The 25,104-nt window shown below is 43.1% G+C and overlaps 1 protein-coding gene across 1 annotated transcript in view; it reads left to right on the top strand.

Annotated features, from left to right (window-relative positions):
• Positions 1 to 18,839: 18,839 nt before the first annotated feature.
• The window catches only part of Sptbn1 (spectrin beta, non-erythrocytic 1), a 117,687-nt gene continuing 111,422 nt past the window's right edge, over positions 18,840 to 25,104 (top strand). The window contains exon 1 of the mRNA XM_051165307.1: positions 18,840 to 19,020. Coding sequence (XP_051021264.1) covers positions 18,873 to 19,020 — 148 coding nt within the window. The 5' untranslated portion in view covers positions 18,840 to 18,872. The remainder of the gene's footprint in view (positions 19,021 to 25,104) is intronic.

Below are 25,104 nucleotides of genomic sequence, written 5' to 3' on the forward strand. Positions count from 1 at the left end.
CCCAGCTCTTTTTTTTTTTTTTTTTTTCTGAGCTCTCAATTCTTTTTTTTTTTCCCTTGAAATTTAAAATTATTTTTATTTTATGTGTATCAGTATTTGCAGCAAGAAAGTATTGGAGCCACTGGTACTGGAGTTATAGACTGTTGTGATCTATCATGTGGATGCTGGGAATTGAACCCTGGCCCTCTGGAAGAGCAGCCAGTGCTGAGCCATCTCTCCAGCCCTCGACTTTGACTTCTAATGAAGCTATGTATCTTACACTGTACATGGCTATACAGCTTTTCCTTTCAGTGTGTTAAAAAATTAAAGAGTATTGTTGCCATAAAAAGCCAGTATAACAATTCACATTTTTTTTTTTTTTTGTAAATAGCTAAGAGTAATTAATGTTTGGTTTTGGCAAGAGACTAAATGATTATAATATGAAAAATATGTCAATATGGAGATATGAACTGTTGGTTTTTAAAATCTTAATTTTGATTTGAGACCTGATTTGGTTTTTGAGAGCCTTTGTGAGGATTGAACATCCAGAAGCCCGTGTTTGGGATTGTTCTGTGGAGTCCTACTGGCTGTGGGTTCAAGTTCGGTCTCTCAATGCTGAGGATTAAACTAATGGCCTCATGCATGTTGGGTCTTTTAGGGCCAAGTGGGGAATCTAACCAATGCAGACTCAAGCTACGGTAAACTGTGTTCCTGGAGAGTAGAAGAACCGTCATCTCGCAGAGCCACTTGAGAGTCTGCTCAGGGTTACTTGGATAATAGTTGGGGAAAGGAAATCAAATGAGGTTTCATAAAAAACTTTCATTGGGGTTAGTAGAGGGCATTAAATTAGGGTCCCATGCATACCGTGTGTACTGCCACTGAGGCCCATCTAAGTCTTCTTTTTAACGCTTATTTTGAAGTAGGATCTTTCAAAACTGCCCAAGCAGGCCTTGAATTCCCTATCTAGTCCAGGCAGGACTTGAATTTGGGGACCCTTCCACCTCAGCCTCCAAGTAATAGATCTAAGTCAGAAAGCATTTGAAGGGTCTTTTCTGTTAATTGTTTAATTGAAGTGGGGCCTACAAAGAGAAAATAGGAAATCTGAGCAGTCCTGAGTCCACTGAGGTGATGACAGAGTTCTTTCATGGGTTCTGTTTCTCTAGAAATTACTGATAAGGGGTAACACTGGGATAACTAGGCACTTAGCCCACCATGTCTGAGTGTCCCCTTACTATTGGATGTGTTCAGTTGTTCTAAGCTGACCCCCCTCAGCTGCTTTCTAAGAGATAGCTAAGAGACTTTAGTCAGAATGTTAAGCACTTCCTGGGGTCCGTTTGTAATTCTGAGGCACAAGCGTAATGTAGGGTGACTACTGGGAGAAGACAATCCTTGGTACGTCACGTCGCAGAGTTAGCTTATCCTATTTACGTAGCGGAGGCTGGATGGGGTGCTCCGGATTGCCGGTTAGGGGAAAGCACGCTCACAAAGCCAGGAAGCGACAGAGCAGACAGAGGGAGATGGTGAGGAATGAGGGAGCTGAGGCAGCAGGCCCCTGGCTCAAAACATGGAGCACGGCACTGGAAGATTTTAGTTTAGTTTTGTGTGACTGTCAAAACCCACACAAAGGCGGGAAAGATGGCTAAGTAGTTAAGAGCACCAGCCGTCTTCTAGAGGGCCTGGGTTTGAATTAGGCATGCTGGAACTCTAGCACCAGGGGATCTGATGCCCTCTTCTGGCCTCTCTGAACACCAGGTGTCAAGCAGTGCACAGACATGCATGTAGGCAAAATGTGTGTGTACACATTAAAAACAATAATAAAGATAAAATAAGCATTAAAGAAAACCTAGAATCTCACTTGAGCTACTTTGTAGAAGGGGATGAGTTTTTCAGTAGCTCAAAATTTTAAGCAGAGAAACTAGTCAACAATTCAGTCAAGAAATGCTGATGGACGTGGTGAAGCACACCTTTAATCCCAGCTATGGCAGGCAAGATTTCTGAGTTTTAGGCCAACCTGGTTCGCATAGTCAGATTCTGTCTTTAAAAAAAAAAAAAAAGGTGGTAGCCAATACATTTAAATTGAGCACTTGAGAAATGGAGGCACTCAGATCTTTGTGAGTTCCAAACCAGCCTTGTCTATATAGTGAGTTCCAGGGCAGCCAGGGCTATGTAGAGAGACATGATCTCAAAACAAAACAAAAAGATGTAAAGAAAGTCCCTTATGAAGAGATTTAACCCTTTTAAGAGGCTATGTCTGGTTCATTTAAGCACTTGTCTGATTCATTCATTCGAGTTGGGATACCATACAATGCAGTTCTAACAAAATGGAGATATGGCCTGTGAGTAATGATTACAGACACTTGCCTATAGTACCTGAGAAGGAGATAAAGCAAGATGAGCTTCCTTTGTAGTAGCCTCAAAAATGGAAATAACAGACATGGCCCCTTACAAGTGAGTGGATATTGCATTATCTTTGCTGAATCTCAGGAGGATTATGTTAAGTGAAGTAGCCAGATCAGAGAGCTGTATGTCTGTTTATATAGAAAATGCAGATTACAGCAACAGAAAGCAGGCCTAGCTGTGTGAGGATGGGAGGAAGAGACTACAGAGAGGCAGAAGGAAGCTTTTTGGAGTGCTTGTTATGCGTCCGTCCCCCCCTTATTGTGGTGACTGTTTCTGGGGTATGTGCATATGTCAAAGCTTACCAAACCATATATTGTTCAGCATAGTCTATGTTAGTATATCATAGTAAAACTGTTGACTTTTTTTTTTTTACCTGAAGAATGCTCAGGCAAGCCCGCGTTCCACTTCCTGATTCTATTGTCTTTCACCAGACCTGTTTATAGTCACGAAAAAACGCCAGGAGTGGGTCAGCAGCTGCCATACTGTGAGGCATGCCAGGGTAGGTGAGGGGACTGAAGTGGGCAGTCAGAAAGCCCTAGAGAAGTCAGCTTGCATGAGCATGAGGATGAGGACACTTCTGTGGACTTGCTGAGCCTGAGGACTCTAGGGATTTGTCACTGGGAGGGGAGGTGGGGTGGGGCCAGCTCTTACATTCTCATGCCCTCTGGGCCAACTCCCCCAAGCTGCCCAGGCCCTCAGACATTCAAGATAACTCCAGGAGGCAGCCAGACCAGGCATGTCCATATGGCCTTTTGTGGCAATAGGCCATGGACATTGACACGGACCCCTGCTGCTTCAGGGCCACAGACCCAGATGCAACCCTTGGCAGCAGCACAGGCTGGGACCTCACCATGGCCTCAGGTAGTGGCACAGGCTACTCTATCAGACTGTTCCTCGCTACCCTCAAGTCTCCGGTTCCTCTTCTCTCCATAGTGCACAAACCATTCCGCTTCTCTTTCTCTCCCAGCTCTCCAGCACATACTTGCTCACTGCTGTGCAGCAGTGAGTGTGCATCTGGGTCAGTGTGTGCGGCTGGCACGTCTCTGGTGTCTTCAGTGTCTGATGCTACGTGGCAGCCAGCAGTCTGTCTTGTTACTTTGTACCTTGTCTGAGCCTCTTGTTCCATGTTTTCCATAGACTTAAAGTATTGTTTTTAGTTTACGTATTGGTTACCTTGTGATTCATTTCATTAAAATCCCTTTGGGGATTTGTGTTTTGCTAAAATGTCTGGGAAAATAAATTACTTTCCTTTATTAATAATCAAGCAAAATAATGTGTAACTAGTTAAAAATTGTATTGAAGGATATAATTTCTCAATTTTTATTACAGAAAAATAGCCTTGATCTAATAGACATTTTAATCAAAGCAAAGAGAAGTAGTTCCTTCAAGAAGTCAACATACAATGGTGTTTTGTTACTGAGTTATTTCATCTCTCAGTGTGAATTGGATTGTTCTTTAAGGAAGTGTTCCCATGCATTTCAGATACGTCAGGTATAAATCACAGTAACAGCAAACGTTTTTAATACTTTAGTGTTCCGTGTATTGTTAGATGTATGTGCATGTGCGTGCATGCACAGAGTGCGAGTGATGTTCTGCTTCTGTAGTACAGTGAGTTTCCTTCTAGAAATTAATTCTAAGAAAAACAGCTGGTAGACAGGGTGGTGGTGGTGCACACCTTTAATCCCAGCACTTGGGAAGCCGAGGCAGAGGCAGTAGATCTCAAACCCCCAACCCCCAAATAAAAGAAAATAACAGGAGAACATTGTAGTAATACTGTATTCACAAAAAAAACACTGTTGTTAATAGTAAAACAGCTGTGTGTCTTGTAGCAGGGGTTTGTTTTAAATTATGATATATCCGTAGATATCCTCAGAATGTTGTACAGCCATATGTGTGATGGTTTGGCCTATGCTTCTGAAAATAATCGTTCAAGAAATAAAATGGGGATAAACATACAGTGTAGAATGAAAGTCTGACATCTGTGCATGTTCCGTGTTCCTTGTGCTAGTCTCGGGGCCCTTATGAAGAAACCAGCACACCTGCTTCCCTCTGTCGTCCTGTGGCCTAGGAAAAACTCATCACCTGCTGATGCATAGGACAGCCTGGCCACCCAGGTCCCTTGAAATTTGGGAAGATGCTTTGACAGACACAGAGAGTGCCTGGCTTCCAAGACAGGGAGACGGAGTCTGTTCATTTTGTTACAGATACTATGCTGACTTCCAGTTAGCAGGTGCCACAAGAAAGTACAGCCATAGCGGAAGCCTGAAGCTTTCCATGAAGCAAACGTCTTCCTCACTCAGTCTCCTTTCTCTTCACTGGCCTACTTCTCTGTGCTAAGCTTTGCTTTTCTTCACAGTTTGCCTGTCCTGGGTCTCCTTTCTCTCCGGTACTTGGTAATAGAGGCTGGTCATTTTGGATTCAGATTTTATAGTGAGCCTGATGTGTCACCCTTGCAGTAACTGAACTTTTAACAGCTGCCCTATCCTCATGGGAACAACTGACGTGTTTGTGGATCATAGGAGTCACACCCTTCACTATCAGCCTGCAAGGGTGTGACCCCGTGTCCCTTCCTAAGCCATACAATGAAAGACCTTCTTGATACCATCTGAAAACTGTCCCTTGCGTTAGAGGAAGAACTTCGTGTGGAACATTTCCTACATTTTGCAATACTGCTACAGACATTTGGGGAATTGGGTTTGGGGGAGGACTAGCCTTTGGCTGAACTCTGTCCCAGAATCCCGTAGATGGTTTGGGCACTGTCCAGCAGGCGGGCGGGTACGATTGTGTAGCGATGATCTCGCAGCCAGAGACTATTCTTCCCAACACCCAGCCAGGAGAAGAGTAGGAAACGACAGAGGAAACGAGCAAACAAGAAAGGGGTTTCTCATTAGCGTCTCCTCTGAAATGCCTACTGTGTTGTGCTTGTTTAAGCTGAGGGTTTCAAATCCAGATGAAGAGGCAGAAGAGAGTGAGCCAAGAACAAGGAGTATGGCCCCAAGCATGGGTCTCCACACCCCTGGGGATGCCCTTAAGCCACCCCGTTCAGTACAGTACCCATGGGTACTGATAGATATGACTGGTGGGGCAGAAAAGCTAAATTCTGAAATATATTTTAATCTTACCTAATTTAAATAGCTGCACAGGGCCCACGATGACTGTTTTGTACAGCATAAGATAGACTGAGCAGCTAGACCAGGTGGGCTCAGATCCCAAGTCCATGGCCTTTTTTCTGTTGTCTTCTCGGGCCAGTTCTTCCTGACTCTGGCTTGGACTTTGTGCTTCTCAGAGTAAGCGTCTCCTTAGGAGACCACTGCTCTCTGCGCAGGCGTGGGCAGTGTGGCCCTTTGTCCTCCTCAGTTGGATCTGCCATTTGCTCTTTCAGTTTCTAGGTCCCAATCATGACCTTTGACCTGTTTAGGCTCCTTTTTAATAAAATAGTGGCAATATTATGTCCTGGTGTTTTACTTAATTTTCATTCTTTAAATAAAAACTGGGAACCCAAGTTGGTCCCTTCATTTATGTTTAATTTTTACTGGTGCATGGGATTGAGACGGCTGTGCTTAGACCATCCATCTCCACCTGGCATATATTAATCTTTTAAAAAGAGAAAGAAAAGACTGGTAATTATGAAATTCTATGAAAGCGAGAGGCTTTTGAACCATGATTGGCTTGACAGGAAGTGGATATGGAAGGGACAGAGCTGCTCACCTCAGCACTTTTGTGAAGCGCAGGGAGGGGAGAGCACAGACAATCTGCTTCGACATCTGAACAATTTTAAAAACATTACCTCGGCCCCAGCATCAGGTATAAGAAAAATTGTTCCACGGTTAAGTCTCTTAATGGTGTTCTAAGAACACAACATTTGCAATTATCTAGTTAAATTAATAAAGGCCTCAGGTAATGAAACAGATACGGAAGGTATTTTTCTGGCAAATAGAGACAGCTTTACATCTGCATATGATTATGAACCCCCTCTTGTTGTTTGGCGCTTGCCCTTCCTTGAGCCCACATTTCTCACTAGGAGCTAATAGTGCATAATAGTAAAGCCTTGGCTGGCAGCCAGTACAGAGTTTTGGCTAACTTTTCCAGTGTTTGTGAAAGTAGAAAAAGCAATGCAGCTGTTAGACTGGGCCCTGTTCAGGGGAGGACATGCTTCCCAGATGAAGGACAAATGGGAATTGAAATGTAATCAGTTTTTCTGGCATCTTGCTCTTGTAATCCTTTCTAGTTCTGTTTTGTTAATTGTTCATTTCTTAGGGTTTGTTTTGTGTTTTTCTCTGGTCTTTAATATAGAAGTGAAGGTTTTAGGTTTTTTTTTTTTTCTTTTCCAGTGACTAAGTAGTTATATTTGTTGGCCGAAGGCTTATTTTAAGTAGCCACACAATTATCTTACTCTAAGACTCGGGTTTCAAGCAGCAGAAAAAGAAATCTAAGTCACAGAGTGCCTGGATTCTAAAACTGGCTGGAAGGTTCTAGAATAGGCTCCATTTTCCTATGCTTCCAGTGTTCAGGTTTAGGCTGCTGGTGGATGTGTGCAAGCAGTTTAATTAGTATTTGGGTCCTGCACAGTTTTGTTTGGTGGAAGGAGCCCAGCTGCTGAGTAGTTCTCAGCCTCTGGTGGCATGCTTTAAAGATCCCAGCAGTGCCAGGCGCTGTGGTGCACACCTGTAACCTCAGCACTCAGGAGGCAGAGGCAGGTGGATTGCTACGAGTTTGAGGCCAGCCTGGTCTACAAAGTGAGTCCAGGACAGCCAAGACTACACACAGAAACCCTGTCTCAAAAACAAAACAAACAAACAAAAAACACACACACACCAAACAAAACAAAACAAAACAAAAAACAAAGGAAGGGAGGAAAAAAGAGAAAAAAGAAAAGAAGGAAGAAAGAAAAGGGAAGAAAGATCCCAGTGGCCTCCATACCTAAGCTGGCCCAGCAAAACCATTGTCCCCAACACTGGTGTTTGGGATGTGCTATTCGGATGCAGTGACAATCCCAGGCCTTTTCCTATACAAGAAGGGATGAGGTGATGGGTGGCTTGGCCCCCATCCCCTGCTGGAGCTGACTTGAAGATGCAATGGCCTACTTCCAGAAGGGATCTTCGGTGAGCTCCCAGGAGGCCTGTAGGCTGCTCTGCTAAGAATCATGTTAAGCAGCTGCAGAGAGCAAGACTCTGGTCCTCTGGAGGGGCAGACTCACCTAGTCCTGATCCTGTCAGGAAATTGCCTTCTGTTTCCCCACATGAGCTAATGTTTTCTGTAAGAGATGGAGAAACTGCCTTGGTGCTCTTTTTTTCTCCTTTTAGAAATGAGTATGTCTGAAATTAGTTAAGAGGGTACCTTTGATACTGGGTGCTATTTATTCTGAGATCTCAGAGTCGCCGGTCTCCTCTACCTGTTATATGAAATTGCCAGGTAATTTCGGTAGTATTTGGCTTAGCTGGCCATTCCCAATACCATACATATCTATTAAGGATCATTTAAATCCCTCAAGTGCTGACCTGGTGCCGATGAGGGTTGGGGTACCCTGAGGCTCATAGAGTGGGTATGTCTGTTGAGTCTGTAGTTCTGTAAAGATGCCATCCCGATAGCACGCTCTTGTGTTGCTGCTCCTTGGTATTTTGCTCAGACTGATGGAAATGGGAAGCTGAGTGTCTCTTGCTATCATAGAGCCCTAGAGTTACTGCCACAGCTTAAACTCTGGGCAAAGAAAAGCCGGGGGCGGGGGGAGAGCCTGACGAGCTGTAGGAAGCGAGAGCTGGGACATGAAGTGTGTGTCCGTGGAGACTTTGTTTTACAAAAGCTTGATTATGTTTTTGGTATTTGTAGCTTTCTAAAACTTTTGAGTTTCAGGTGATGATGAACATAGTTTTGAATATCTGACATAAAAATGTGGGGTTTTGTATACCAGGCCTGGATTTAAGAACTTCGGTTCATTTCCAGACATGTCTTTTATTTTATGGCAACATCCATCTTCACATGATAACTCAGGAAGGATATATGTGTTTTCCTTTCTGGATGTCAAAGAATTCCTTTCCTGCCCAAAGCACTCACTGCCCTCTTAAATGACATCCTGTTTCTATAATCCTCCCCCCCTCCAACCCCCCAACACTTCTATCTTCTGGCCCCCAGAAGCCTCAGCTCCTCCATCTTTTGGAAGCCGATGATGATTTGTTGGTGTGGTCAGGAGCCGGTAGAAAACCTAAGGAGTGTGCACCACAGTAGCCAGATGATGGCCAGAGGGGTCTCGATTGACCTGCCCGCCCTCCTCTGTGGAGGATGTCATCTATGGAGAAGGGTGCTGCTGACATAGCGCCTGTTTCTGCCAACAGCAGACTAGACATGGCGAGGCCTCTTGCTATTTTAGAGGGAGAGAAGTGTTTTGGGAATGTGTATACGTGGCTGACAGATCTGCAAGGTTTTTTGTTTTTGTTTTTGTTTTTTAACCTAGAAAATGATTAACACACTTATCCCATCAGACAGAATGTTAATGAGAAAAAGCTCATTGCCAGACCAAGGGCAAGGGCAAACTCTGCCTTGCAGGCCTGGTGTTTCGCTCCCCCCCCCCCCCCCAGTGCTTACTGCTGTGGTGGGGAAGGGGTTGGCTACATGGCCTTTATGCTCTCCTAGAATTTCTGAGCCTTCTGGACCATCTACACACTGGGCATGGGGAGGTGGCTAGAGTGTGTGAGCGGCAAGCACTCTGGGTAAGGAGGCCCAGGCTTGTTGGCTGTGCCCTCATCGCCAAGAGAAGGCTCTGTGACATTGCTGCCATGTCCCATGTTTCAAGGGCAGAAGGGGGCTGGCTTCCTCCTACCACAGAGTCACCCTGGGATTTATACTAGGAAGAGTTTTTAACAGCTGGGTACTTTCCTGTTCTTCTCTTACGTTCATTACATTTTTTGTTTTGTATTTCGAGACAGGGTTTCTCTGTGTGGCCTTGGCTGCCCTGGGACTCACTTTGTAGGCCAGGCTGGCCTCCAATTCCCAGAGATCCATCTGCCTCTGCCTTACGAGAGCTGGATTCCATACTGCATATATTGGTTTTTGTTTACCAATTCTTTCAGATTGTGACTAGGCTTAAGCGAATTGTAGAGACAGAAGTTTGATCATGTTAAAATGCTTTTTCTGGGATTGTCATGTTCTCCCTTTTGAGTGCCAGGCCAGCTTTTATGTAATTGTTTTATTTGCAAGACTACAAATTTCTGAGTCAGCTTGGGAAACACCCAGCTAGCACACAGAGGGAAAGCTGAGGAAGTGCTCAGCCAAGCAGTAAGAGCTATGTGAGTGGCTCTTTGAGCAAACTTAATAAAATTTAAAGCTGGACATTCGGGTAGCCAGTTGCACCTAGAATCTGTCATTTTGTAAAGGGGAAGTGGTCCTATTTAAAATAAGGTGTGTACTTAAAATAAATAGGAAAAATCAATATTTCTTTAGTGCTAATGAAGAATAACCCATCCTACTTTGGGCCAGATGACAATAAAATTTCTCATAAAAATCCATTCTTTGCTAAATGAATCTGCATGAGAGGCAAGCTCTCCTTCACATGCATAACAGCCAATTTACCGGGATCCAGGATTCGTATGACTTTGGCAGAAAGAGAATTTCTTTATTTCTTAGTTAGATGTGGTAGTAAGTGACTGCCACATGTCACTTGATTATGACATTGTTTTTGAGCACGTGGGTACTGGTTATATGACCTTGGATCCTGGACCTTGCAGGCTGCATATCAATAATGCTGGGCTCAGTGTTGCTATTCGTGGCAGTTTTATATACTTTGATTTGATCTTTATTCCAGAAAATTGAGATATTCATTTCACTTGATAAATTTGCCAAGTATTTTGGCACTGTACTGCTCCAGAAGAAAAAGCTTCCAAATAGAAAGTATGTTCTGTGACTGTTCCTCATTGTTCAGGAAAGTACAGTTCTGGCTTACTAAGCTCCACAGTAAATAAAGCAGTTAAACGCCTAACTCACTGAAACTCAGGGTTGGTATTTGCCTTTGGTACTGTTAGAACTATATTCTGCTGTTATTTAGAACTGTTTGGAAGTAGATATAAGACAGAAAAGACTGTAGTGGTCTTTCAAAAACTCCCAAGTTGTCTGTGAACCATGATGCCAGCCCTGTTCTGAATTAATGATTTCAGTTTTAATTGTTTACTTTCAAAATATGGCTGATTTAAAAAAAAAAAAAAAAGATTAGGATTTATCAAAATTCCACGTAAAATTTAGACATATAGGCCGAGAAAAGGAATAATGTATAAACAATAAATGAACATGACTCATACTTAGCAAGATTTTTTTTTTTTTGTGGAAGAGACTCAGATAATAAGAACATACATCACCTCAATTGCTCCTTTTGTTTTCTCTGTAAGATGGAGGAAGTCGAGAGGAAGGAAGCCCATTCTCCCCTTCACCTGCGCTGTTGTAGAACTGTGTCTGTGGTTATGCTGTTTTTAAGTTCTTTTAAACTTAACTTTCATTTATATCTGTATGCCTATATATGTAGTGTCCATGGAAGCCACAAATGGAAGTTGTGTTCCCTAGAACTGGAGTTTTTCAGACAGTCGAGAGCTGCTGGTGTGTGTGCCGGGCACTGAACCTGGGTTCTCTGCAGGAGCAGCCACTGCCTGTAATTGTTGAACATTCAATTTTCCAGCCCTCATAAGTCCTTAAAGTAAGATGACGAGTTCTGGCGGAGCCATCGTGTTCTCGCTGCTGGCATCTTTTAAAGAGTAGTTTTACTCCTTATTGATTAGAACCTGGCTACATTTGCTTATCTTAAGCAAGATTTATTTCAAGTCATATGCCCGTAAACCAGTTCCCAGTGGCCCTTTTTATCTGGTCAGAAAGCTGCCTCTAAGCATTAGGAATGAAGGTTTTTAGCAGTTGCTTTAGTTGGATGTTGTAGGCAGATGGTGCTCAGCTCTTCAGTGCCTCTCCATAGCAGACAGTGAAGGGATATCCTGGGTTTCTGCAGCACAGACTCGGTGTATGGAACGCTAATTTTTTTTATAGGAATCCATGTGTTCCTCACCTTCCTGTCTTCTCAGGCTTTCTTTCAAGAGCACATAGATGTTTCCTCCTTAGCTTTTTGTCATTTCTGTCTCAAATTATGGGGTTTTGTTTTTTTGGTTTTTTGTTTTTTCAGACAGGGTTTCTCTGTGTAGCCTTGGCTGGCTTGGATTTGCTTTGTAGACCAGGCTGGCCTCGAACTCACAGTGATCCACCTGACTCTGCCTCCCTGAGTGCTGGGATTAAAGGCATGCGCCATCACGCCTGGTACATTCTGGGGTCCTACAGACTTTTTTTTTTTTCCATTATTGCATACCTGTCACATTTTAATACTGTCAATGCACTATGCATCTGTGCTTTCGTTAGATGAAGGACTATTTTAACACAATTCCAAGATGAGTGTTCAGTCCTTCAGGAGAGATAACCCCTCCCATTTCAAATAGATGTGCTGGGCTGCCCTGTAATTAGATCTTACTAAGGGCTGATTCAACTCTTACTTAAGAGCCTTGAATTTCAGGTACACCTTTGATGTGGATAGCTAGTGAGGGTTGTCGCTCAGAAGGAAAGCTAAGCTTGCTCATTTAAAGTTTGGGTTTGAGTTCGCATTTGATTCATATCCTCTTGGCTTTCTACTGTCAGTCCAGTGTAATCACCAGCAAAGGCTTACTCTTTAAATTCACCTTTTTTGTTTTGTTTTGTTTTTAAAGTCAGCATTTCTTTGTATAGCCTTGGCTGTCCTGGAACTCATTCTATAGACTAGGCTGGCCTCGAGCTGAGAGACTCTCCTGCTTCTGCCTCCTGCGTGCTGGGATTAAATGTATGTGCCATCCCCGCTGCCCAACAGTTGCACCTTTCTTTCTTAGTGAATCAAGGGCTGACAGTAGTATAGACCTCAAAAGGCTGTTGGGCAGGACAGAATGAGAAGGTAAGGAAAGCAGGATGGTCCAGATAAAGTAAGCCTTCAAATATTGTTTTAGCTGTATTAGGGTTTATATTCATCAACTTTTTTTTTTTTTTTTTTTTTTTAGAGATTAGATTGCACTCTGCTGGCTCTGAACAAAGCAGTAATAAAAGGTATTGTGACAAAAAAATTATGGCTATGTGACATGGTCCAGTTGTTCACCAGTGGAAGGTTTAAAATAATGGAGTAGAAAATAATACTAAGCAAATGCTGTTGTCATTCAAAGCAGAATTTGTATGTTAGTAAGACTGCTTCATAATGCTCACAGTCTACAAAGAAGATAAAGATTATGATAGGGGGCCAGGCATGGTGCATACTTCTTAATCCCAGCACTCAGGAGGTAGAGACAGGCAGATTGCTGTGAGTTCAAGGCCAGCCTGGTCTACAAAGACAGTTCCAGGACAGCCAAGGCTGCACAGAGAAACCCTGTCTTGAAAAAACAAAACAAACAAACAAAAGCCTATGGTAGAGCTGGATGTGGTGGCTATTGCCTTTAACTCGGAGCTCACAGTAGGGACTTTAATAAATCATTGATAAACGGACTAAAGATGATAATAGTAAGTCTCCCTTGATTAACAAGGCTTGAGTAAAAAACATCACTATTTCTTCTTAAAGTAGTCTGATTTTATGAGTTGTGGGTATAATTTCCGTATCAGTTTTGTGCTTTAAAATGTATTATTTGTTTGTTTGTAAGAGAGCATTCAAGGGAGAAGTGAGCGCTTGTAGCAATCAAGAAATCGACAGATGCTTTAAACCATCTCTCCAAACCCTCACAGAGAACCTGGGCGTTGTTCACACCTAGGATGGTGTGGGCTCTGCTCCATGTAGGGCTTAGGATTGGTGACTCCTTCCAGGAGGTGTGTTATCCTGTGGAGCCATCTTTCAACCTTTGTCAGGGTTTTTGTTGTTTCTTTCTTAAGGATATGGTGATTTCCTAAAGGACATATGCTGTGTTTCAAAAACGTTTTAACTGTATGTCTCCACATTTGTGTACAGAGAGTTCTCAGTGCAGGAAGGGAAAGTCGTCCCAGTAAAGAGCTTAGAATTTGAATATTACAGACATTTTCTTCATCCATGTTCTCCATCTCTCCAAGGACTTACTTATCAAACAGTGAGTTTGTATGATGGAGTCTTGGGTCCTCTTTAGACACATACTTATTCCGTGGACCTGAATAGCAGTGGTGACCTGGGCTATGTCAGCTGCTTTACACTCAATGCGGAATGCCTCAACAGGCAAGTAGCAGACAGGGTGTAACTGTCCAGAGTGACTAAATAGTTGAGAGAGATTGATGTCAAACTCTCATGGGTCTATTACTAAAAGATCTCAGATATACAATTTTGTGTCTTCAAAGTCCAGAGCAAAACTTATTTTTATTTTTAATGTTTTATAAAATAGTGTTATTAGTGGTCCAGTGAATACTTTTATATGTCTTCTATGAGTGAAATGGGAAGATTTGAAGTGTAGGTAGGGTTTTTAAATTTTGTTAAGCCTAATTGTTAATATCAGATTTTTCTCCTGAAAGTGGACTGCCAGGTGTGGATCATCTTATTCATTTTACTTAAATTTATTTCCGCTTTTAATTAAGATCGAGTAGTAAATACATGTGTGCATATGTGTATTGCCTGAGGACTCTTTGTATTCTCTATTTCTTTGTTCTCTAAGATCTTACTAGTTTAGACAGATTAAAAAAAAAATACTGTCTATGAGTAGGGGGTGGCGCACACCTTTAATCCCAGCACTTGCGAGGCAGAAGGAGACAGATCTGAGTTCGAGGCCAGCTGGTATACAGAGCGAATTCCAGGACCGAGAAACCCTGTTTTGAAAAAAAAAAAAAACAAAAAACAAACAAATGAGCACCCCCCCCAAATACTGTCATGAGTAAAGATTACATTTAAAAGGAAAACCAAGATTTTATTAGTGTATGTGGAGAGTGCTTTGTTGTATATGTTCACATTGCTTGATGTTCTGCTTCTGAACCGAGTTTGTTGAGAGTGAGGCGTTGCCTGAGTCACTCCACTGAGCTGACCACAAACAGCTGCTCAGACCTGGGGTAAGAAAGAGCCGGTGAGCCACTGGGGCATGATCAGGACAGGTTCCGCAGAGTCACAGAGGAGGCCGACAAAGCAGAATAAGGATGAATTCTTGCTTCTCCATTGGGAAAAGTACTGGGTTTACAGTTGCCTCTGTGACCCAGAAAATAAATATGGCATGTTCGGAAATAACAGGATAAATAAAATGTTTTTACTTTGGGATGTGCCTGCTATTGACTTTTAAATTTTCATCAACAGAGAGAACTCACTGGATGCTTCTAAACCACGCAGTTGTCCGGTTTCTTTCCTAACGGTTATGACTTATAGTAAGTAGTCCCATGCGACTGCTCTAGGAACTTACTTGCTCCATGGGATCAAATTAGGATCACAGTTTCCTCACCAATGGTCTGTTTTGTCCATTGGTTTGAAGAAATAAAACTAGCATCTGTATATTGAAGCCAAATATAACATATTTGAACTTTCTTTGGGTCTTTTGGGAAACTGCTGTTTCTGAGGCAAAATTAGAGAATAAGATGAGCAAAAGAGCTCTTGTCTTTTTAAAGGAGAAGCTGGACAGATGCTTTCAACTGTATCCCCTAGTCACAAAGAACGCGGACACTGCTCGTGTCACTCTTAAAGCAGGGCTGACTTCACTCGGTGCAGAAGCTCACAGTATGGCTATAGAGTCAGATAGACTTTCAGGTGCTCTCTGTACCTTATACAGTCCACTTGAGCTTTTCCTAGTGGAAAAATCGTTAGTAGACTGATACAGACACATGTGCCACCTCAAAACAGGGACCCAAGTTTTTCTCTCCTGCTCATCTTGTTTCAGCCATTTAAAAAGTGTAAATGTCCGGGCTGGAGAGATGACTCAGAGATTAAGAGCACTGTTCTTCCAAAGGTCCTGAGTTCAGTTCCCAGCAACCACATGGTGGCTCACAACCATCTACAATGAGATCTGGTGTCCTCTTCTGGCATGCAGACACACATGCAGGCAGAATACTGTATACACAATAAATAAATCTTATATATATAAAAAAAAGAAGTGTAAATGTCATCTGCCCTAGGAATGCATGCTTGGTAGCACCTTGGGAAAGTTGAGCCTGTTGTAGATACCCTGCAAGGGCTACCTCCTTATGGGATGTGAGCTGACACAGCCTCCTGCTAAAGAGGTTTGGGTCACTGTGGGGGTCTAGGGTGCATTCCCAAACCTTTCCCTTGATGCTGATTGTTCCTCACCCTCAGGTCATTCACTTGGTCCTGTCTAATATAGGAAGTACTCAAGAGAGCCCTGGTGGGAGTCAGGGATAAATAGCTTTGAAAGTGCCCTGGAGGAAAAACAAACTGCTGTATTGCCACAAAAGCTCACTTGTTTGTTAATGATAATGTCTCTGCAGAGATGGATGATATAGAAGAAGAAAATGTCCCTGATAATTAGTTAAGAACACTTAGGAAAGAATGTACTATACCTAAGTTATCATTGGCATGTGTATAGAGTTGTCATACTGTAGCAAAATGTGTTTAATTAAAGAAAAAAAGAATACACCTGGAAGGATTGACAGTTACTCACTGGGAAAGGTGTGGCGGGTAGCTGGTACCTGGTGATGGGTCAGTGGTGTGAACAGACTCCAGAGCCTGGCCACAGGAGACAGGTGCGAAGGGCTCTGGGCCACAGTGTAGCTTATTCACAGTGGTCAGTAGATGGCGCCAAAATACCAAACTTAGCTGGTGAAAGTTCCGCCCTGTTTAGATTTCTTCTTTAGTTGGATTAAATCAAATTTTCTATACTGTGAATGATTATACTCCAAGGAATTAATAGTACTATCAAATTTTTCTTTAGTAGAGATAAACTTTTCCAAGACTGATTTTGTAAAAGGCTTTGTTGTTGATATAGTCAGGAAAATTAACCATATCCAAAGTTTATAGTAAGGACAATGAGGGACTATCTTGTCTGGTTCTCCCTCCTTCCCTGCTTCCCTCCCTACATTAGAGTCTCTTAACTGTGAGGTCATTCAGTCAATAGAACTTAGCTCGTTACTTTGTGGTTTTGTGAAACTCTATGAATATATTGTTAATATAACTTTAAAAAATTAGTATGCGATCCATTTGTATGCATCTGGCTGATGAGAATTTCATTCACATTAAGGAATTTTATGTTTATGCCGTGATGGATGATTGGGAGAGCAGATGGTCAGGTGGACTTGGTGCTTCTCCTGAGGAGCATATAGGGTGTGTTGATGTTCACCAATGGCTTGTAACGGTAAGAGAGGAAACAGTGGTTTGCCTGTGCCACTAATGGTACTGTCCCAGACACAGTTAGAGACCCCCCTGTGTAGGAAGTTTGTTGGAACTGGAGAAAGCTACATTGGAGGCACAGTAGGAGAATTGTTTCTTTTCAGCATATGCATGCTGTATTCTTCTGTGCGGTACACATAGGAGGGGGCAGAGCTGTGGTGCAGGTTGGTGGTCTTGTGTTATAAGTACAGACTCTGGTGTGAGTTCTGCTCACTGCTTCTTGTGCACATTCTCAGTGCACACTGAGTAAAACTTGCACCAAGTGAGCATCCAGGTAGGAAGCTCTGTCGTTTTGTTTTGCTTATTTTGTTTTGTTTTTAATCTTGAGGAGAGGAGAGGAGATAACCAGCATCATGTCCTTCTGGTCTTCTCCATCCCCACTCCCTTCTTAGATTTGCAGTTAACTTACTTGGATAGCTCTGTATCGCTGACTGAGACTAAGTCCCCGTAGTATAATTGAATACAAACAGAAATTTAACCATATCAATAGGAATCAGGCACAGATCCTTAGTAATGCCTTAGGTCTACCCAGACCTTTCACTAGGTCCTATGAACCCAACACACACACAAACACACACACACACACACACACACACACACCACTACCACATTGAGATCTACCACTGCCAGTGCCAAACCAATTCCATCTCTGGAATAGCCCCCAACCAGTTCTGCTTCTATTTTTGCCTCTAGGAATCTGTTTCCCACATGGCACCAAGAATAATGCTTTAGAAGCACACATCCAGTAGTGACAGATGCCGACCCAAAGCCCATCGTGCTCTACTCTTAGCTCTCTCTGGCCTGGCCCTGCCTAGCTCCCTCAGCCTTGTCTCTTTGCCTTTCCCTCTGCACACGGACTCCAGGTCCACTGAGCATGCCCTTGGGTTTCCTTTGTCAGGAATGCTGCTCTTCTTGACCTGCGCATGCTCTATACCTTTTAGGCTCCATGACCTGTTTCAGTACTAAGAGGGGTTTTCATTTCTTACCAGCCTAAAACAGTTTTCTCGTTTTTATTTTTCAAGACAGGGGTTCTCTGCATAGCCTTGACTGTCCTGGACTTACTTTGTAGTCTTGGCTGGCCCCAAACTCACAGAGATCCTCCTGCCTCTGCTTCTAGAGTGCTGGGATTAAAGGCGTGTGCCACCACGCCCGACTACATTTTATTTTTCTTAAACTCTCTGGTTTTTCTTGTGTAGTTTTCTCTACCTCCTCTGTGTAGATGTAAGCTTCGCTTATGTTGTTCATTGCCCTCCCTGGAATGTAGAGCAGTGCTGAGCCTGTGCTAAGTCTTCACTGTATTTGGGTTCAGCAAGTGAATAATGGCCTTATTGAGTGAGGAAGCTGTATCCAACGCTAAAAAGATCTCTTGTAACCCTCCAAGCATACTGTGATAAAGTGAAGACATTAGTGGGTCAGAATTTATTTCATAATTATTCCTTTAAAAAACCCATTGTGACCCTCAGTGGGCTGCGGAGGAGTGGGTACTAGCATTGGTATTAGTCCTAGACTTTATAGTAACAATGGCGTAAATAATTGCAGTACTAGTTGAGTGTGCTACGCATGAATACTTTTTGATGCCATATGCTTACATCTTAATCTTAGACATTAATTTTATTATGTAAATGAGATGAATAGATATTATTTTCTTTTCTTTTTGAGGGCACAGGTTTCGAGACAGGGTTACTCTCTGTGTAGCCTTGGCTGTCCTGGGCTTGCTTTGTAGACCAGACTGGCCTCAAAACTCACAGCAATCTGCTTCTCTCTGCCTCCTGAGTGCTGGGGTTAAAGGCGTATGCCACCACACCTGGCTAGATATTAGTTTTCTTATATAATATATTATGAATGAGAAACCAGAAGGTAATAGTTTCTGGCATAGACAATAAAACTAAATGAGTTCATTCAGGAAGACCCAAGTAGTTGTTGATAAAGGCATGATAAGACATAAACCTTCGCTTTAAACATTTTTTTTTTTTTTTTTAAAGAGTAACTTGGCCAAGGTCAAACATGCGATATGAAGCAGAGCTGAAGCTCAGAACCAGCCTTGACTCCTGAGGGCCTCTCTGGACAGGCAGTTCCTGTCCCAGTAGGTCTGGGGAGACTGTGTGCTTTGTATGTATAAGAGTGTTTTTCCTTTTCTCTCTCCTAGAACTCTTAAGAAGGAACTGATGTGGAGGAGCACCTGAGACAGTTCAAGATGACGACCACAGTGGCCACAGACTATGACAACATTGAGATCCAGCAGCAGTACAGCGACGTCAACAACCGCTGGGATGTGGATGACTGGGACAACGAAAACAGCTCCGCACGGCTCTTCGAGCGATCCCGTATCAAGGCTCTGGCAGGTGAGTCTCCTACCTGTCACCGGATGCTGTGTAGTCCCTTGAAAACCAACCATCTCTCCTTTTAGGCTGTCTTATTTGAAGTTGATCTCCCCCGTACTTTAACGTATCCTATGAGAGCCGGCTGGCCCTTTTTATAAAGCATTTACATTTGGAAAGCTGCCAGCCTTAATGGTCAAAATAATTTAGAACACAGTAATGTTGGTAGCAATTTAGAAAGAGCTGCTAAGAGTGTGTAAGGACTTTTTATTTGTGACGCACCTTTCATTCAAAATGTTGAAGCATGCTATATTTTACATTAGAAATATCCAAACCGAGCTCTGTGCTTAGTGCCAGTGGCAGGTTAGCTCACCCGAGCTCTGCCGGGTCGGTTAGTGTCTTGTGCGAGGGCTTTAGATGTGAAAAGCACAGTGTCCTGTGGGAAAGGCGTGCTTACTGCTGTTGGCAAGGAAGTTTGCCCCTGGTCACTCACATTAGTGAGGATGTGTCCTTCCTGTGTGACCGCTTGTTCCCTGGCTACTGCTGAACACGTGGGACGTGTCAGCAGCCCTAGTCAGCTGTGCAGTATGTCTGGAAAGGGACCCACCGCCTTAAGAGCTGAGCAGTACCAAGTATGTACTAGCAAGAGTCAAAGTGGAGTGCGTTTCAGGTGCTGTCTATGTGTACTGTGGAGACTTTAGAGGAAATTGTCTTGGAGGAAGCAAGTTAATGATTCTCCGCCTTAGTGTCATTAACTGTGATAGATTAAAAGTCACCATATGAGTGGATACATTTACTATTGATGGTTAAAAAAAAAAATAGTTGGCTTTCCTGCTGTTTTCACAGTAGAGTCTGATTATGAAGCAAGTGCTATTTTCAAGAAGAAGGGAGTCTAGCTCAAGTGGCTAAAGTGACAGAGAAATCATTGGTCACAGAATTGTCTCGTGGGCTTAAATAATATGACCAGGTTGGCCTAGGACAGTGGCTCTCAGCCTGTGGGGTTGAATAACCCTTTCCTAGGGGGTCACCTAAGACCACAGATATTTGCATTATAATTCATAACAGTAGCAAAATTACAGTTGTAAAATCCCAACAAAAATATTTTTGTTGTTGGGGCCACCACACCGTGAGGTTCTGTATTAAAAGGGTCGCAGCATTAGGAAGGTTGAGAACCACTACCTTACAGAAATCATGACTGTGGTCTATGCTGCTGGGTCAGTTGGTACTTTACCCTTCTTTTTCATGACTCTTCATTTGAGACATGAGACCATTCTGCTGGTGGTAACTAATTAGTTACTTCTGATCCAAGCTAGCCTGTGTTGTCTCATTCGGACGATATTTTACTTACAAAATGTATAGAAATGATTTTTCACATCTATATATGAAATACAGGTTTTGTATGTATCTAAGTACATGCGAATGCATACATTTGCGCAAGTGTGTGGAAATCCAAAATTGATGTCACAAGTCACTCTTGCTTTATTTATTAAGGGTCTCACTAAACCCAGGCTTCACTAATTCTAGCTGGTGTAAGTAGCCAGCTTGCTTTAAGGGTCCCCTGTCTCTGCCTCTGGACTTATAGGTGGCCTCCACATTGCCTGGCTTGTCATGCAGATCCAAACCGTAGCCCTCACACCTGCACAGCAAGCTCTTCATCCACCCCCGCTTGTTTGTGTCCCTCTGTGTGACCTCTTTCTACACACCCAGATCCCACAGCCTAACTGCTCCTAGGCTTGGTCACTGCCGTAGCCCTGTAAGGATGCTGATTCTAGTCCCAGGGTAACTGGGTTGCAGTGATGATAGCAAGTGATTAATGTGCTTCCTGTACTCCATGCACTGTTCCAGATGCATCTACTGTGCTAACAGTCAAGGCCAGGCAGGGTACCGCTTGGGAGGTCGAGGCGGGAAGGTGTTCCTTTTGAGGCCAGCCTGAGCAACATAGTGAGACCTTGTCTCAACAACAGTAAAAAAATAGAAAAATAGCCGATCCCATGACAATGGCACAGGCGAGGCTGTTGTCATCTGTAAACCATATATGTGGAGTTGGAGGCAGAGAAGGAGTAAATGCTTACGCAGGGCACACTGTTGGCACATCGCCCTGCTGACCAAAAGCACAGAGAAGGACACTTTGCTTTCCACAAGACCTGCAGCTCCTGGCAGAATGGAAAACAGTAACTCCTTAGCTTTTTACACAAAAGTTAAGCAAAAAAGGAATTGCTACTGTTCAGCTATTGTCCTGCCACAACCCCTCCAAGTTCTGGGATTTCTGTTGTCAGCTGCATGTCCAGCAAGACTTAGATATATTAAGTAAGCAAGTAGACTTAATATTGACTGTTGCTATAAACTCATAAGTAAAATTTCCTCTCACGGTGTTTTAGTACTCCCCCCCCCAAATCATTACTGCTGTTCTCTGTTTTCTTACCAAGTCTTTGGATTATACACCCTCTTTTTGCATATGAGAGCCTGGTAAGAATTAGTCTGAATTTGAACGTAGTCAAAACATGACACATAGTACTTTCCCCTGTCACGTGATGCTGCCCTTATGAGCACATTCCTTTCTTCAGGGCGTGAAATGAGTTGGTGTCTTGTGTAAGTTATCTCCCACATCCCATGGTGGCATGCACACATCCCTTACTTCTGGGAACATGCGGTGACTCAGAACAACCTGAGTGCCCTTGACCAGCATTTTATTTGAAATAAAACATAAAAAGCTTTAATCTCTTAAGAAATGTCCGAGGGGCTGGAGGTGTAATTATTGGGAGAATTCTTGCCTAGCATATGCAAAGCCCTATGTTCAGATCTCAGTACTAAAAGAAAAAACAACCAAACAAAAATTTCAAGAGCTAAATTTTTCTTTTTAAAATTACATGTGTGGTCATGGATTTGTGGAATCCACATAGATTAGAGGAAGTAAGGAGATGAGTCTTTTAAAATGTACAACATATTTAGTTTGAGAATATTGGTAAAAGTAATTAGAATTGATATCTTTATCAACTCTTATAAACAGTGTAGAAAGAATTTGAAATAGTATACACTGAAGTAGTCAGATGTCGTCTGGGTTTACTAGTAGAGAGCACAGTTGCCCAACATGGACAGGACCCTGGGTTTTATCCCTGACATCAAAAAAAAATAAATGAAGGAAGTGAGGAAAAAGAAGAAGGAAGAAGAAGAAAGGAGGAGGAGGAGGAGATGGTGGTGGTGGTAGATGGTAGGGAGAGTTCTTGAAAAGTATCAGTCAAAGGCCAGGTGTGGTGGCCATGGTTCTAATCTTGGCCCTATGGAAGCCAAGGCAGGCAGATCTCTGTGAGTTTGAAGCTAGCCTGGTCTACATTGCAACTTTCAGGCCGGCCAAGGTTTGTATAGAGGAAGAGGTGGATGCAAAGAGACAGGAAGAAGGAGAGAGGAGGGCGATTTCATGCAAATCAAATTCAACAAAGCCATGTGCTATCTGCTATAAGACAGATCTCCGTTCTTCTTCATTCATTGGAGCACTGCACTTAGTAACTGCTCCTTTGTAATTTGGCTCACGCCTGACTTGCATGCAATGTAGATTCAACTTTACTTCTTGTATAACTTTTAAAAATTAACTTAATAGCATAGTTTCTTTGAGTACAAATTCCTGTAAAGTTGGGTGTGGTATCGAAGTTCTCTTTGGCCCAGACAGCTTTTATACCGGGCCATGACCAGCTGGAGACTTGCAAATGATTGCCTTTAAGAGAGGCAGCTTAAGACTGGTGAAATACACTCGATGCCAGCCCTCCCAGCCCATGTTTGATCCCTGGGACCCACACAGTGTAAAGAGACTGAGTCACACAGTTCTCCTTTGACCTCCACACCATGCCATAGCATGTGTGTCAACCCTTAAATAAAGCCAGGTACTGGTGGTGCATGCCTTTAATCCCAGCATTCAGGAGACAGAGCAGGCGGATCTTGAGGCCAGCCTGGTCTACAGAGTGAGTTCTAAGACAGCCAGGGCTATACAGAGAAACCCTGAGAGACCAAAAAGGAGAACGAAAAAGAAGAAGAAGAGGAATACAAAGGATTCCCAGAAATTGTGGCCCTACTACCCAGCTGTCTAACTGGAGGTGTGGTTGGTATGGCTAAGGCAGATGATTTGTAGTGTGGAAAAAAATGGTCTCTTGTATTAGTTAACTTTTCTAAGAGATTAGGGTGCTCTTCATGATCAAGAAAAGAACTAGATAAACAATTTGGAAGGAAATAAGGTGCAGATTGGCACCCAAACAAGAGAGACCAAGGTTTGCTAAACTAAGGTTTACTCTCCCTAAATCTTGCCTTTTAGCCTCCTTCTGTGAGTGGCTCGTCTCTGCCCCTGCCCAGGTTCTTCCAGATTGCAGGAAACCTGGCTGCCATCTGCTGAGCTTGGTTGCTCATCTCTTCCCTTTCGGCACTTTTCAGATTCTAGCTAAGCACTGGTGCTGTTGGGGAGGGAGGCCTTCGTCAAGCACCACAGAGCCATGTGGAGATGTTCTCACTTCTCAGGGAGGTGACCGTAAATAGCACTAGGCAGCAGACCACAGTGTCAGATACATGGTTGCCCTGAACTCAGACGATGACATTTTAGAAGATGGCGAGGGTATGCTTACCATTAACTGTCTCCCCTTAAGAGAAAGGAAACAGAAATGGGTACCTCTCTTTAAAATTCTTGAAATTACTGAAGAGATACAAACATTAGACTTTCAACTCCTTAAAATATGCCCCTATTGCTGGACAGTGGTGGCGCATGCCTTTAACCCCAGCACTCAGGAGGCAGAGGCAGACGGATTGCTGTGAGTTCAAGGCCAGCCTGGTCTACATGGTGAGTTCCAGGACAGCCTGTATTGAGAAAACTAAAAATAAATAGATAAGTACAGTGACCAATGGGCATCAGGTATAGCAGCGATAAGGCAAGCATGGGCGTCATAGTTAATGCCAGGTTACCAAGGCTGCAAAGAAAATGTGTCTGAAGAAAGAAAAGAAACAAAAGGAACAAAGTGGTAATATTATATGAAGGTGGCGTTCCTCTGAGAACTTCAGTTCAGAGAACTCACTCATCCTCGAGTTGGAAAACGCGTCTATTTCTTTCTCATTAGTTACTGTCCAAGGGAATTTGCTAAGCCCTTAATAAGTTTGACATTTTTGCTAAAAGCCTGTGAATTCTCTGAAGCCTAAAATAGTGACATAGTTGGGTGCTGATACATACCATTGGGTGAATCTGGTAAGAGCTTTGCCATCCAGGTTTAATTTCCCACAGACGCCCTAGATTTCTCAAGTACGTATGTGAAGCTGTTCTGTTAAGAGATGGACTGGAGCCTAGGAGATGTTGGACTTTGTCAGGTCTCAGCCCCTCCCTGCACTTCATGTCGGATCACCCTGTGAGTCTTTAGGAAACCCTTCTGCTCCAGCCTGGGCCCCAGTGACCTGAGCCAGACCTGTTTTCTTGGGTGGCTCACTCTGAATTTTTCTCTTTGATTAAACCTCCTTGGGCTGTGTTAATCTGTAGTGTGTACCCTGCTCATTACTAGTTTCAGGAATGTGCTCAAGTAGTTCTCTCCAGATTCCCTCCAGCCGATGAGTCCGTTCTTGGAGACAGTGGCAGTGGATAGTATTTCTTGTATCATTCCATTAGCACCTCACAGAAGTCCGAACGCAGTTAGTTGTTGAGCAGTTGGCAAACTAGGTAACTGATTCCTAGTCAGAGCTAACTCTTACATCACTTGGGAAAACTGCCCCCTAACTTTTGTGATACCAATTGAAGAGTTAGTTCCATGTGTCTGAGAATTTGGCACTAAAATGTATTCTAGAATAACTACAGTGTACATTGTACATTATGAATGTATGCACTGAGAAAACTTGAGCATTCGGAAGCAAACAACGAGTATTTCCTCACACCCTTTCCCCCTCCACTCAGTGAAGAGAGTTCTTTTCAAAGGTCTGTGCAAGCCCAGCGTAGCTGTATATGCCTGCAGTCCTCAGAATTTGGAGGCTGAGGCAGGAGGACTCAACAAGTTTGAGGCCAGTCTGGTCTTCATAGTGAGTTTGAGGCTAGTTAGGACTACATAATGAGACCCTGTCTTTAAAAAGACCAACCCCCCCCAAACAAAGAAACAA

Source organism: Acomys russatus, chromosome 22 (assembly GCF_903995435.1).
Source record: "Acomys russatus chromosome 22, mAcoRus1.1, whole genome shotgun sequence".
In the NCBI taxonomy this organism is placed as follows: Eukaryota; Metazoa; Chordata; class Mammalia; order Rodentia; family Muridae; genus Acomys; species Acomys russatus.